At 41.4% G+C, this 13042-nt stretch overlaps 1 protein-coding gene across 1 annotated transcript in view; it reads right to left on the bottom strand.

Moving 5' to 3' along the window:
- Positions 1-13042, bottom strand: part of LOC149461351 (lipoxygenase homology domain-containing protein 1-like) — a 392516-nt gene that overhangs the window by 339399 nt on the left and 40075 nt on the right. Inside the window, exons 3-5 of the mRNA XM_089678445.1 lie at positions 4906-5069; positions 4103-4189; positions 399-531 (exon numbers count right to left, since the gene is read on the bottom strand). Of these exons, the coding sequence (XP_089534571.1) occupies positions 399-531; positions 4103-4189; positions 4906-5069 (384 nt within the window). The remainder of the gene's footprint in view (positions 1-398; positions 532-4102; positions 4190-4905; positions 5070-13042) is intronic.

Below are 13042 nucleotides of genomic sequence, written 5' to 3'. Positions count from 1 at the left end.
AAGGACAAGGGGGTACTCTTTAAGTTTGGAGGAAAAGAGATTTAATCTCCAAATATGGAAAGGTTTCTTCACAGTGAGAGCTGTGAAAATGTGGAAAAGAATCCATCAAGCTCAGTAGATTGGTGTAAAAAAGGCCTGGATTCTTTCCTAGATACACAGAATATAACTAGATACTAACATTTATAGGTAAAGTTTATCCAGGGAATATCTGATTGCTTCTCGAAGGGTCAGGAATTAATTAATTCCCCTGCAGGAGCAAAGTGGATCACGCTTTGCTGGGGGGGGGGGTGCCTTCCTCTGGATCAACTGTGGGTATAGGATTATAACTTTTTTAAAAAAATGGACTTTTGTCTTTTTTCATCCAGACTAACTATGTAACTATGAAATGACACTGTTACCTGACAGTTTGGCCTGGCCATGTCTCAGTATAGGAAGCTCTCTGCAGATTTCCCCATCATCTTCCTCTTGAGAAAGCCAGCGCCTTACTTTAATACAGAATTGTTCATTAGAGATAACGTTTAACAGTTGAACCTGCAGAAACCAACACTGAGATGAGTGGAACAGATATGACCGTTCATCAGTGCATTGAACATGTGCAAACAAATTCTATGCTCACCGAACACCAGCGATGTGTGTAAATCCAGATGCACAGGATACAGCTTAAGTTTGCAGAATTTGTAAACAAGTATAGTGTGCTATGGAATATATCATTCTGCATCCAAACATATGCCATGTAAGCCACAATGCACCTTAAATAAACATTTTTGTTAATGTTTGTGGGTCTACATGCTGTTTTTGAATGTGCAGCATAAAACTGCATGAAGTATGCACTTCTATTTTTAAAGGGAAAAAAATGTGTACAAACAGGGGCGGACTGACAACTCATGGGGCCCCTGTGTCCTTGCCCAAACTCAAAAAAGCCTATGAAAAAGGTACCAGGGGCATCTCATGGGGCCCCCTACTGACCCTGGGCCCTCGGGCAGTGCCCGAGTTTCCAATTGGTCAGCCTGCCCCTGTGCACAAATAATCCATGTACAGAGGGGTATTATATGCACAAGTATGCAAGCACAAGATTTTAAGTGTGAGATGTTATACATTAGTGTTTGGAATAGATTGGTAATTTTCCACACATATATTTTTATTTTGTTTATTTTAATTTATTTAAAAAATGCTGATGTGTGCTTTCCACTGTGTACTTTTTCCTATATGTCCAAAACTGTAGTTCATAGCAACACTTATTGTCAGCTAACTTTTAATTATGTAAACAAAAAGTAAATCTGTGCTACGTCACTTTACACTAATAAAACACTAAGCAGCCACTTGTGCAACTGTGATACCAGTCATAACTATAGATACAATAAAAAGCAGCACTAATATAAATCATATAATCACTGACAAATATAATAAAGTATATATAAACAAAGTGCAAAATCTGAAAAAGTAAAGTGCATATACAAAACGTGCTGCCCACTTCAAAAAGTGTATTTTTGTTTATTTCCCGCTGTAAATGGGATTGTGATGTGGAGAGCTTCTTGCTGAGCCAGTGGATTCTGTGGATGGAATTTAATAGGCAAATTTGACCATGTATAATGCAATGGTCCACCTTATCTGATAAGAAGCATCTGACAGCAGGGTGTACTTGATGATGGACTCTGATCTTTCCTGAACCATGACACTTTTATGGAATGATCTTTCACACACATTGTGAAGTGGGCAGCGCTTTTTGAAGCATGTTCACATATGAATGGACTGTGTTTACATTTCTGATGAATTGTTTTAGTATGCACATTATTTTTCAGGATCCATGAATATATAGACTTTATATGCTCTTTATGTATATGCACTTTACTTTTTCACATTTTGCACTTTGTTTATATGTACATTATTATATTTGTTGATGATTATTTGATTTACTGTATATTACTGTATCTAACTTTTAATTATGAGATACAGTGACATGCTTTCATGAACATTTGGGCAATAATGGTTGGATTGGGAAATGATAATATGCTTGTGGGTACTCTATCAATTTTACATACATCCCTTGCATGTTAACTTTCATGGAAAAAACTGATAATTTGAAATAGATTTTCCTGAAAGGTCAGTTTTATTCCTTCACAATAAGTCCAGCTATAGATGAGCTAATCTGCCCAGGTTCAGTTTGAGCCAGATTTGGTGAACACAGTGAGAAGACCCAAACTTAGCACCAAGTCCCAATGAAGTCTACGGGAGTTGATACTAGCTATTTTTTAACCTTTTTAAGGCTAATTGGTTAGCTATTGTTGATAAAATGGTGTGGGCAACTGGGCACTGCCATGGGGGACATGTATCAGTGCAAAGTGCAAAAAATAGTATTGTTTAGCAGGGAGAGGGTTTTTTCATGTGGTTTTAAAGAGCAACATTAAAAATACACAAATTCTTTAGGGAACATACTTGGGGTGCTTTAAAGTTGCATGTGGTGTTACTGAACATTACAATATAGTCCTTTAAAAGCGACATTTGAAAAAAAGAAAAAACAGTGTGAAATTTACATTAGTGATCTAATTAGGCTCCTATCCAGGCAGGCAGCCTGGGTGGTCAGGTAAGGGAGGGCAGTGAGAGTGCACTTCCCCTTCGTTTACCATACCAGGCCACATGCCTTTCAACAGTCCCTCAAAAAGGATGTGGGAGTTTTTGGATAGATTTATAGTGGAATCTGGAAGCCCCCTTTTTAACGACTTCCCCAGAGGAATGAGAACAGGGGTATATTAGTACCAAAACTGACCAAAATATGGTTAATTGCATCACCTGTGATCCCTAGTTCTGTATTTACATTACTGCAGTGCTGGGGGTCATTTAGCGACGGAAGTGTGGCGAGGAAACATCATCAGGCAGATGGTCATTGCGATTGACAATGGATTTATGGTGTTGGCTTGTGTTTATTTACCAGTCACACTTTGGGTGAGTTTATTTACCAGTCACATTTTACTAAATACTAAATACCACTGTACGCATCCCCCTGGGAAGGGATGGATATCTGGCGTCCCTTTTAAACAGGAGACTTCCAAATTTCCTTATAGATCTACCTATAAACCCCAACATACCTTTTGGGGGACAGGTTGTGGGAAAGAGGCCTGGTCCCTCAACATTGGGACAAAGTGCCTTGAAAGGGGAGAGGAGGGCTATGCCCCCTCCTTGCAAGGTACTCCTAATGTTGAAAGGCATGTGGCCTTGGTCTGGTACAAGAATGGTAGGTACATTCTCCATTTATTGGCTAGGCAGGATGTATGCCTGGTAAAGTGACTGGTTGAAATTTTAAGAGGAACTCCACAAAAAAGTTTTTTGTGCATTGTCCCTTTTAAAAATGTTCAGAAAAAAAATCAAACCAGACCTTTATCCAGGCATGCAGAGTGGATGGCCAGGAAAGAGAAAACAGCAAGTGTGAACTCCTGAACCAGACCAGGCCACATGCTTTTCTACATTTGAGGGGTACCTCGCAAGGGGGATTGCAGATCACCCCACTTTCTTGCAAGATACCTTGTCCAAACATTGAGGGGCAATGTCCTCTTCCCCACATCTTTTTCCCCAAAAGGACATGGAAGGTAACTGAGAATCAGGAAGCCTTTTTTATAATAAAGGGGCTCTAAGATATCTGCCCACTCTATTAGTACCCCTTACCCTTTACCACAAAGAGCTAAATGCAAATAAGACACCCACACCATAAAAAAAGTCCTTTCATTGCATTACAAAACACAAAACAAGACAATTAATGATATTATGTAACAATTTAATTTATTTTACATCTAAATAGTGTAGCTAGATGGGTTCTTTGGTTAAACTGGTCCAAAATTGCTGTGATATTCCAAGACCCGGCTTGAGATCAAGTCCCTCCTAGGGGAACTTGATGACAAGAACAGAATTAAATATCTTTAGACAAAGAAGAGACTTGCCTAGACTTTAACTTTCACTAGAGTCTAGCGTTAAAGTCTAGAGTGCTTAGACTTTAACTAGCTATAACTAGCTTTAACTAGAGTGATACGTTATGTGAAAAGGTTATGCAGAATAAAATGCTATGCAGCAAACTATCACATTTTTTAAACTTTATTGAGTAAAGAAAAATTACCTCTTCACAATGCCAGCTAGGGGATGCCCCAGAATTGGTGTGTCCAATACGTATTTTATAAACCTCCCCAACATCTCCAATCTTAATCTGAAATACAGAAATTACATTTTCTATTGGGATATAAACCAAAGATCTTCTTATTCAGTCAGCATATGAACCTCATTAATATATACAGGTGGTAGGTATACCAAGAATAAAAAAAGCAATTAAAATACTTTACTTAAAGTGTATCTTTTGCCAAAAATGTTCTTTTCTTTTGGCTTTGGCTAGAGTAAGACCAGATTAGACCCCTGCTAGGGAAATTCACCGTGGTCCTGTCATCATTGACTGTCTGAGTCCAGAAAGCAAAAAGACTGCAGACTAACAGGGGTGTTAACCATTCTCTAGTATAACCTAACTTTAAAAGGGTTTTGATTAAGAACGTTAATACATAAAATCAAGCATTTTCCCTTGTCCTAATTGTTATCATAACCACAGTGTAGGAGATCATTGCCAACCTTATAGCACATTCACAATACTGCACTTCATATATTGTAGTAAATTGAAATCTATAAAAAAAAATCATGGCCCACTATATGTGATAATGTGCGATTTCTTTCAGTGTTCTGGATAGCCCAACTGCGATACAAGTATTGACTATTATTATTAGTAGTAGTAGCAATAGTAGTAATTTTAGTATTGCTATGCTGCTACAAATCCATGCAGTATTTACTTTTTATTGCCCCAGGAAGTATTGGAATGCATGACTTGTAGCTACCCCTGCCACTGGCCAAGGACCTGTAGATTATTTATATCATACATACATCAAAAGTATCCTCATGTCCTCTCTGGAATGCATCCTCTTGGCTACTGTACAGAAAAACAGGTGCTGATGCTCTGAGATGTCCATAAAACATGATGTATACTTGAGATGTTGTCCCAGAGGATGGAATGTCGCTAGTGAAGATAGAAACTTTCCATTTTCCAGCTGAAAAGTGAAATAAATATATAAAATAAAACAACTGGTCAAATAAAAAGTGATCTCAGTTTAATGATGTCTAGGACTTGCATGCAGACTTGCTGTATAAACCAGTGCTATAGGTATTCCCTTTTGCTGCATTTTTATACTATTGAACTTTGGTGAGAGTATATGTAAAACTGGTGGCACATGTCACTGGAGATCTTAGGTAAGTACCACTCTCCTGTAAGTAGCAAATAAAAACAAACTCGGTAAAGGAAAGAAATAGCTGAAATTGAACCTTTTATTCCTGTCAATGTTTATAAAATGTGAATTGTATTCTCTTGCGCCTGTATACCTTTCATTGTAAGGAACATTCATAAAATGTCAGCACCTGAATTCACTGAAAAGAAAAAAGCTAAAAATGTCAGAAGAAATATGTTCTTCATCAAGGGTTTAGATAAGTTGTGAAGGTTGCCTGTTAGTCCAGAAAACAATGGAATGAAAAAATAACTATATGATGATGCTTCAGTGAGTCATCATTGAATGAGAGAATGTAGTGGCATTAGTTTTTTGTTCAAGTTATACCAGGTAGGTGTCTCTTGGTGTTACAAGAGCTATGGTATTGTATATCTGAGTGCAGTAGTGAAGCTGCATTGAAGGGAAGGGAAATAACATGACCCTTCCTGTCAATGATGACCATTCATGTTAATTGGCAATAAAAAAATATTTAAACATTTACATGAAGATCTGTTTGAGCTACAGAGAATCATGTAGTTCATGAATCCAGGAAATCATGATTCATTAAAAGGTCTTTCTCTCTGCAATTAAATATGTATACATATACAATATATAGAAGAAAAAAAATGTAGTCTGCAGATTTGTTTGATTTGAAACCAATTTACTCATTACTTCTGCATGTGTGTTCTTTCTAATTTAATGTTTTTGCCAAATGCAAAGACTAACCTTTGCAGCCTCAACCACTGCAAAATAATATACACTGCTCAAAAAAGGAACACTTTGAAAACACATCAGTTCTCAATTGGGAAAAATATCATACTGGATATCTATACTGATATGGACTGGGTAATGTGTTAGGAACGTAAGGATTCCCCATCGTTTAATGAAAATGAAAATTATCAACCTACAGAGAACTGAATTCAAAGACACCCGAAAATCAAAGTGAAAAAAAGTATGCAGCAGGCTAGTCCATTTGGCTGAAATTTCATTGCAGCAACGCAAAATGGTACTTAGTAGTTTGTATGACCCCCACGTGTTTGTATGAATGCCTGACAACGTCAGGGCCATGGGCTGACTGACCATTTGGAAACTCGGGCACTGCCCGAGGGCCCGGGGTCAGTAGGGGGCCCCATGAGATGCCCCTGATACCTTTTTCATAGGCTTTTTTGAGTTTGGGCAAGGACACAGGGGCCCCATGATCCCCTATTGCCCAGGGGCCCCATGAGTTGTCAGTCCACCCCTGGTCAGGGCATGCTCCTAATGAGATGACAGATGGTGTCCTGGGGTATTTCATCTCAGATCTGGACCAGGGCATCATCACTGAACTCTTGGACAGTCTGAGGTGCAACCTGGCGTCGTCGGATGATCCGAAACATGATATACCAGAGGTGTTCTATTGGATTTAGGTCAGGCAAGCATGGGGGCCATTCAATGGTATCAATTCCTTCATCCTCCAGGAACTGCCTGCATACTCTCGCCACATGAGGCTGGACATTGTTGTGCACCAGGAGGAACCCAGGACCCACTGCACCAGCGTAGGGTCTGACAATGGGTCCAAGGATTTCATCACAATACCTAATGGCAGTCAGGCTGGTCAGGGGTGGGCAAACTTTTTGACTTGAGGGCCGCAATGGGTTCATATATTGGACCCGGGGGCCGGACCAAGAGTAGATGAATGATGTGTATGTGTCATCCATAGTAAGTATAGTATTATTCCCCCATAGTAAGCATAGTAATTAATCCCCCATATAGTAATTCATCCCCCATATAGTAATTCATCCCCCATAGTAATTCATCCCCCATATAGTAATTCATCCCCCATATAGTAATTCATCCCCCATAGTAATTCATCCCCCATAGTAATTCATCCCCCATATGGTAATTCATCCTCCATAGTAATTCATCCCCCATAGTACTTCATCCCCCATATAGTAATTCATCCCCCATATAGTAATTCATCCCCCATAGTAATTCATCCCCCATATAGTAATTCATCCCCCATAGTAATTCATCCCCCATATAGTAATTCATCCCCCATATAGTAATTCATCTCCCCTATAGTAATTCATCCCCCATAGTAATTCATCCCCCCTATAGTAATTCATTCCCCATAGCAATTCATCCCCCATATTAAGTCCCCAAGTCCCCCCTGTGTCAATTCACTTACCTTTGCTCCGCGCGTTCCTCTCGCCGTGTTCCCGCGCCGTTCCGGTGTAGCATGAAAATCTGTCTCCTATGAGGATCTGTCCCCCTCGACGTATCTGCGCATGTGCCAGTTTCAGGCATTAGCAGCCGATCGGCGATCTCCGGCACATGCGCAGATACGTCGAGGGGGACAGATCCTCATAGGAGACAGATTTTCATGCTACACCGGTCTTCAGGGCGGGCTGTGAGAGGAGCCTAGCGGGAGCCTATCTCCGCGGGCTGGATTAAAAGGTCCGCCAGGCCGTATATGGCCCGCGGGCTGTAGTTTGCCCATTGCTGGTCTAGCCTGTAGAGGTCTGTGCGTCCCTCCATGGATATGCCTAACTAGACCATCACTGACCCACCACCAAAACAGTCATGCTGAATAATGTTACTGGCAGCATAACTTTCTCCATGGCTTCTCCAGACCCTTTCAGGTCTGTCACGTGTGCTCAGGGTGAACTTGCTCTCATCTGTGAAAAGCACAGGGCGCCAGTGGCGGACCTGCCAATTCTGGTGTACAATGGCAAATAGCAATCAAACTCTATGGTACTGGACAGTGATCACAGGGCCCACTAGAGGATGTCAGGCCCTCAGGCCACCCTCATGAAGTCTGTTTCTGATTGTTTGGTCAGAGACAATCACACCAGTGGCCTGCTGGAGGTCATTTTGTAGGGCTCCTGGCAGGGACCTTCCTGTTCCTCCTTGCACAAAGCTGCAGATACTGGTACTGCTGATGGGTTAAGGACCTTCTACGGCTCTGTCCAACTCTCCTAGAGTAACTGCTTGTGTCCTGGAATCTCCTCCATGCTCGTGTGACTGTGCTGGGAGACACAGCACACCTTCTGACAATGGCATGTATTGATTTGCCATCCTGGAGGAGTTGGACTGCCTGTGCAACATCTATAGAGTTCAGGTATCGCCTCATGCTACCAGTAGTGACACTGATCCTAGACAAATGCAAAACTAGCTAAAAACAGTTAGAAAAGATGAGTGGGGAAAAAAATGTCAGTGGCCTCCACCTGTAAAGCCATTCCTATTTTGGGGATCATCTCATTGTTGCCCATCTAGTGCACCTGTTGTTAATTTCATTAACACCAAAGCATCTGAAACTGATTAACAACCCCCTCTGCTACTTAACTGACCAGATCAATATCCCAGGAGTTTAACTGACTTGATGCTATACTCTGATTAAAAAGTGTTTCTTTAATTTTTTTGAGCAGTGTATTACGTAGACTTGGGTGCTGTAGGTTACTTTTTCCTTTGGATGTGCCCCCATTAAAAACATAGGGGTTGATTTACTAAAACTGGATCATGCAAAATCTGGTGCAGCTGTGCATGGTAGCCAATCAGCTTATAACTTGAGCTTGTTCAATTAATCTATGACAAAAAAACTGGAAACTGATTGGTTTCTATGCAGAGCTGTACCAGATTTCACACTCTCCAGTTTTAGTATATAACCCCTATAATGTAATTATTTAGCAAAGTGCCAATAAAATCAATTTTTCATATAATTTATCCAAACAAGGATCAGTGGGCGTGAAGAAGGGCATGGTCAAATGACGTTGTCACATCATCATGTTAGGCAGAACCGGAAGTCGACCATCTTGGATAGATATCTGAAGTTTAACCTTCAGGGGAAAATGCTTGTTTAAAGAGGCAATATTTCTATGTTCACTGGACTGTGCACTGTTTGATGGTGATTTACCAATAATCACTTTGCACATCTACTTGGACTTGCATAGATGGTGGAAGAAAAAGGTGGACTGTAAAAATTATTTCATAATAATATTCACAGAAGAAGATATTTAATTAGGAACTGTGCACTATAATTTTCGGAGATGAAGACACTATGATAATATTTATTCAACATTATACTCTCATAGTATCCACTTGTATGAACTATTATATGTGTATGTGATCTACTTTCATTATTTTTTGATTGTGCAGAGTTTAATTTTATTTTGATTGTTTCTTGGTGTGGGAACAAACGACAACAGCTGCTGCAATCATTTGTTTGGTTTAGTTTACACTTTTTTGTAGTAGTGCGGGAGATTTTGGGATTGTATAAGGATCAGTAGACTGATTCATCTTTACAAGAGCTCACAGATAATTACGAGGAATCCAAAAAGGCCACACAAATGTTGCGGATGGCCTTGTATGCTGTGGTTAGTATTTGGTATTTTATACGTTGAGTTAGTGGAAGCTAGTGAAGAGATTGGCACAGAGGGGAACCAGTCACGGGTCGGTTAGTAAGTATTAGTCTAGCACCAGCATTTATAATAGACTGAAGGGGGGATAGCCTGTGTAGGGGTAAGCCAGTGAGGAGGGAGTTGCAGTAGTCAAGGCAGGAAATAACCAAGGAATGAATAAGCTGTTTTGTGGTGTCGTTAGTCAGGAAAGGGGAAATTCTTGAAATGTTGTGGATGTTGAGGCAGCAGGATTTAACCAGTGACTGAATGTGGAGGCTGAAGAAGAAGTCAGAGTCTAGGATTACACATAGCACTGTGGCATGTGTGGAGAGACCAATGGTTGTGTTGTTGATCTCAATGGTATGGGTCATAGGGAAGAGACTGGGGAGGAGAAGATATCACAAGCTCAGTTTTAGAAAGACTGAGTTTGACGAAGTTGTGTGACATCCATATGGATATGTCGCTCAGTAAATTTGTAATATGTAAGGAGAATGAGGGGGTGGGTTGAGGAGTTAAGAGATAGATCTGGGTGTCATCAGCATAGAGGTGGTATTGGAAGCCATGGGAGGTTATCAACTGGCCCAAGGAAACGGTATATAGAGAGGAGAGGTGGGGCCCAAGGACAGAGCTGAGATAGGAAGAGAATCAGGAATGAGCAGAGTCACGAAGGCTAAGGGAATGTTGAGGAGGAGTGGGTGGTCAACTGTGTCAAAGGCAGTAGAAAGGTCTAAGAGAATGGGTATGGAGTACTGGATGTTGGTTTTAGCAGTTAGTAGATCATTGGTGAGCTTTAATAGGGCAGTTTCAGTGGAATGTTGTGAGCAGATGTCGGACTGTAGTGGATCGAGAAGGTTGTTATCAATGATGGAGCAACTCATACAGTTGTGGACAAGGTGTTCAAGTAGCTTGGAGGCAAAAGGGAGTGGGGAGATTAGCCTTAAAGGATTACTAAACCCACAACAGTAAAATCAGTCTGTATATGCAGTAAAGCATACTTGTTCTACTCACTGTGGAACCTAAAGGGTTAATCCTCTGCATTGTGTAAAAACACTGTTTAATCCTGACTTCCCTGATCCTCCCCTTCTTTCAGTGTCTCCCTCTTATCTCCTGATAAGACATATAGTGTGGAATCACTCTGCACATGCTCAATTTGGTGTGTATTGCTAGAGATTTTTTTTCCTTGGGAGAATGCATGTGATCAGCACAGGGCCAATCAGCACTGTCCAGACAGAAATCAGGGGTCCTGCATCCAATTACAGCAGAATGAAAACTCCTCCTACAAGCTTTAACATGTGCTCGGCTGGACACTGATAGAAGTCACAAAACTGCTCTAACTGCTAATGAGAAAAGGTATTTAGCAGATTATATTTACTGAAATAATTACTGTCAGGGCTCCAGGTATGACCAGAGGTATGTGAACTGACGCAGGGAAACGCAGGCTTTCGATATGTTCTAAACAATATAATTTATTAATACTAACAATACAAAACGCAGTGCAATACTAAAACATAAACAAAGTGCAAACGAACCAAACCAAGCCACCCACAGATAACAATACATACAATGCAAGCGTAGTCAGGCAGGCCGGGTCAATAACAATCGGGCAGGTAGGAACAGGAGGAGCAGGCAGAGAGTAGTCAGGTCACGAGCTGGGTACAGCAACTAACGGGCAGGTAGGTACAGTGGGTCAGGCAGAGAATGGTCGGGGTCACAAGCCAGGGATCAAACAGGAGAAGTCAGCAGAGGTCAGGATCAGGCAGGGTCGGCAACGAGTCAGTCAGGCAGGAACAGGAACGCAGGTAACAAGATACAGGGGCCCATAGAAAAACACACACCAAGGCCCAGACTGCAGGTCTGGCTATCCCTTAAATACACCTCCGTAATCAGCTTCAGGTGTTTGGCTGACTGCAGGGTTGAGTCTCTGATTGCTGAGAGCACCCGCTGGCCAGCCCTGGTACTGCAGCCCACAAGGCAGGTGAGTCCCACCATTACTGGCAAGTCCATTCCTGACAATTACACTGCCATGTTTTGTGTACTGTTGAAGACCAGATATAGTGAATGCAGGGTCCTGGGTTTAGTAACACTTTAAGTTATTCAAACAGGTAGGGTCCAGTGAGGGTTTTTTTAGTATGAGGGTGACCAGTGCATGTTTGAGTGGGAAGGGAAAGGTACCAGAAGATAAGGAGAGGTTGAAGATGTGGGTTAGAGAGTTTAGGATGGAGCAGGAGGGTGATGGCAGTAATTGTGAGGGGACCGAGTCCAGGGGACAAGTGGTGAGGTGGGCAGCAGAAAGGAGTATGGAAACTTCCTCAGTGGTAACAGGATTGAAGGAGGAAAGTGTTGAGTGTGGTGTTGGACTTGGTGTGTTAGTTGACATGGAAAGCTGGACGCTGGCTATCTCATCACAAATTGTGTAAATTTTGTTGTGGAAATTATTGGCAATCTCCTGGGCTGTAAGTAGGTTGGTGGCTGGGGGCAGCGAGAGGTGAAGTAAGGAATTAAGGGTAGAAAAGAGTTGACAAGGTGTGGATGAGAAGGTTTTGATGAGGTTTTTTTTGCAGTGTGAAGGCAGGAGTTGTATTTGAAAAGGGCAGATTTGTGGAGGGTAAAGCCTTGCAGGAATTTAATTTTACACCACGCTCTCTCAAGAGCACGGCTGCATCTCTTAAGACTTCTGGTGTCGTCTGTTTGCCAGGGTTGTAGCAGACAAGGCCTGGTTCTGCATGTAGAGAGAGGAGCGAGCGTGTCCAGGGTGGATGACAGTGTGCTGTTATAGGCAGAAGTGGCCATGTCTGGGCAGGACAGGAGTGCAATTATATCATAAAGGCAGCCAGTAGCAGGATGAAGAAGGGAAGGGTTAAGGTGGCTAAGGTTCCTGCAGTTATCCATTTGCAGGTTGGAGGCATAGGAGGTAGGAAACAGGGAGAATGTGAAACTAATAAGGTTGTGATCAGAAAGAGGAAAGGGGATGTTGGAGAGGTTGCAGGGAGTGCAGAGGTGGGAGAATACAAGGTCGAGGGTGTTGCCACTGGAGTGAGTGGTGGTTTATGTCCATTGTATTAGGTTAAAAGAGGAGGTTAATTTGAGTAGTAGGGAAGTGGCTGAGGTGTTAACATTGATTGGAATGTTAAAGTCACTGAGGATGGTACTCTATACTTATGTATAAGATACTCAGCACACTCTGCCACTTTTGACAGATCATACAATTTTTTGGACCGTCGATCTAAAATTGATTTACCAAAGATGTACAGTAGGGGTGTCAAACTCAATTTCATTGCAAGCTGTATCAGAATTATGGTGACCCTCAGAGGGCTGGTTGTATCTATAAGACTATATAAATGCATCTATTCTTAATCTCATATTAAATAATTTCCTCTGCATTTAATT

The sequence above is a fragment of the Staurois parvus genome, unplaced genomic scaffold (genome assembly GCF_062004578.1).
Source record: "Staurois parvus isolate SC_StPar_1 unplaced genomic scaffold, SC_StPar_1.0 ptg000205l, whole genome shotgun sequence".
Classification (NCBI taxonomy): domain Eukaryota; kingdom Metazoa; phylum Chordata; class Amphibia; order Anura; family Ranidae; genus Staurois; species Staurois parvus.
Note: the sequence above shows the minus strand (reverse complement) of the source record. Positions and strands in the feature narration are given on the sequence as shown.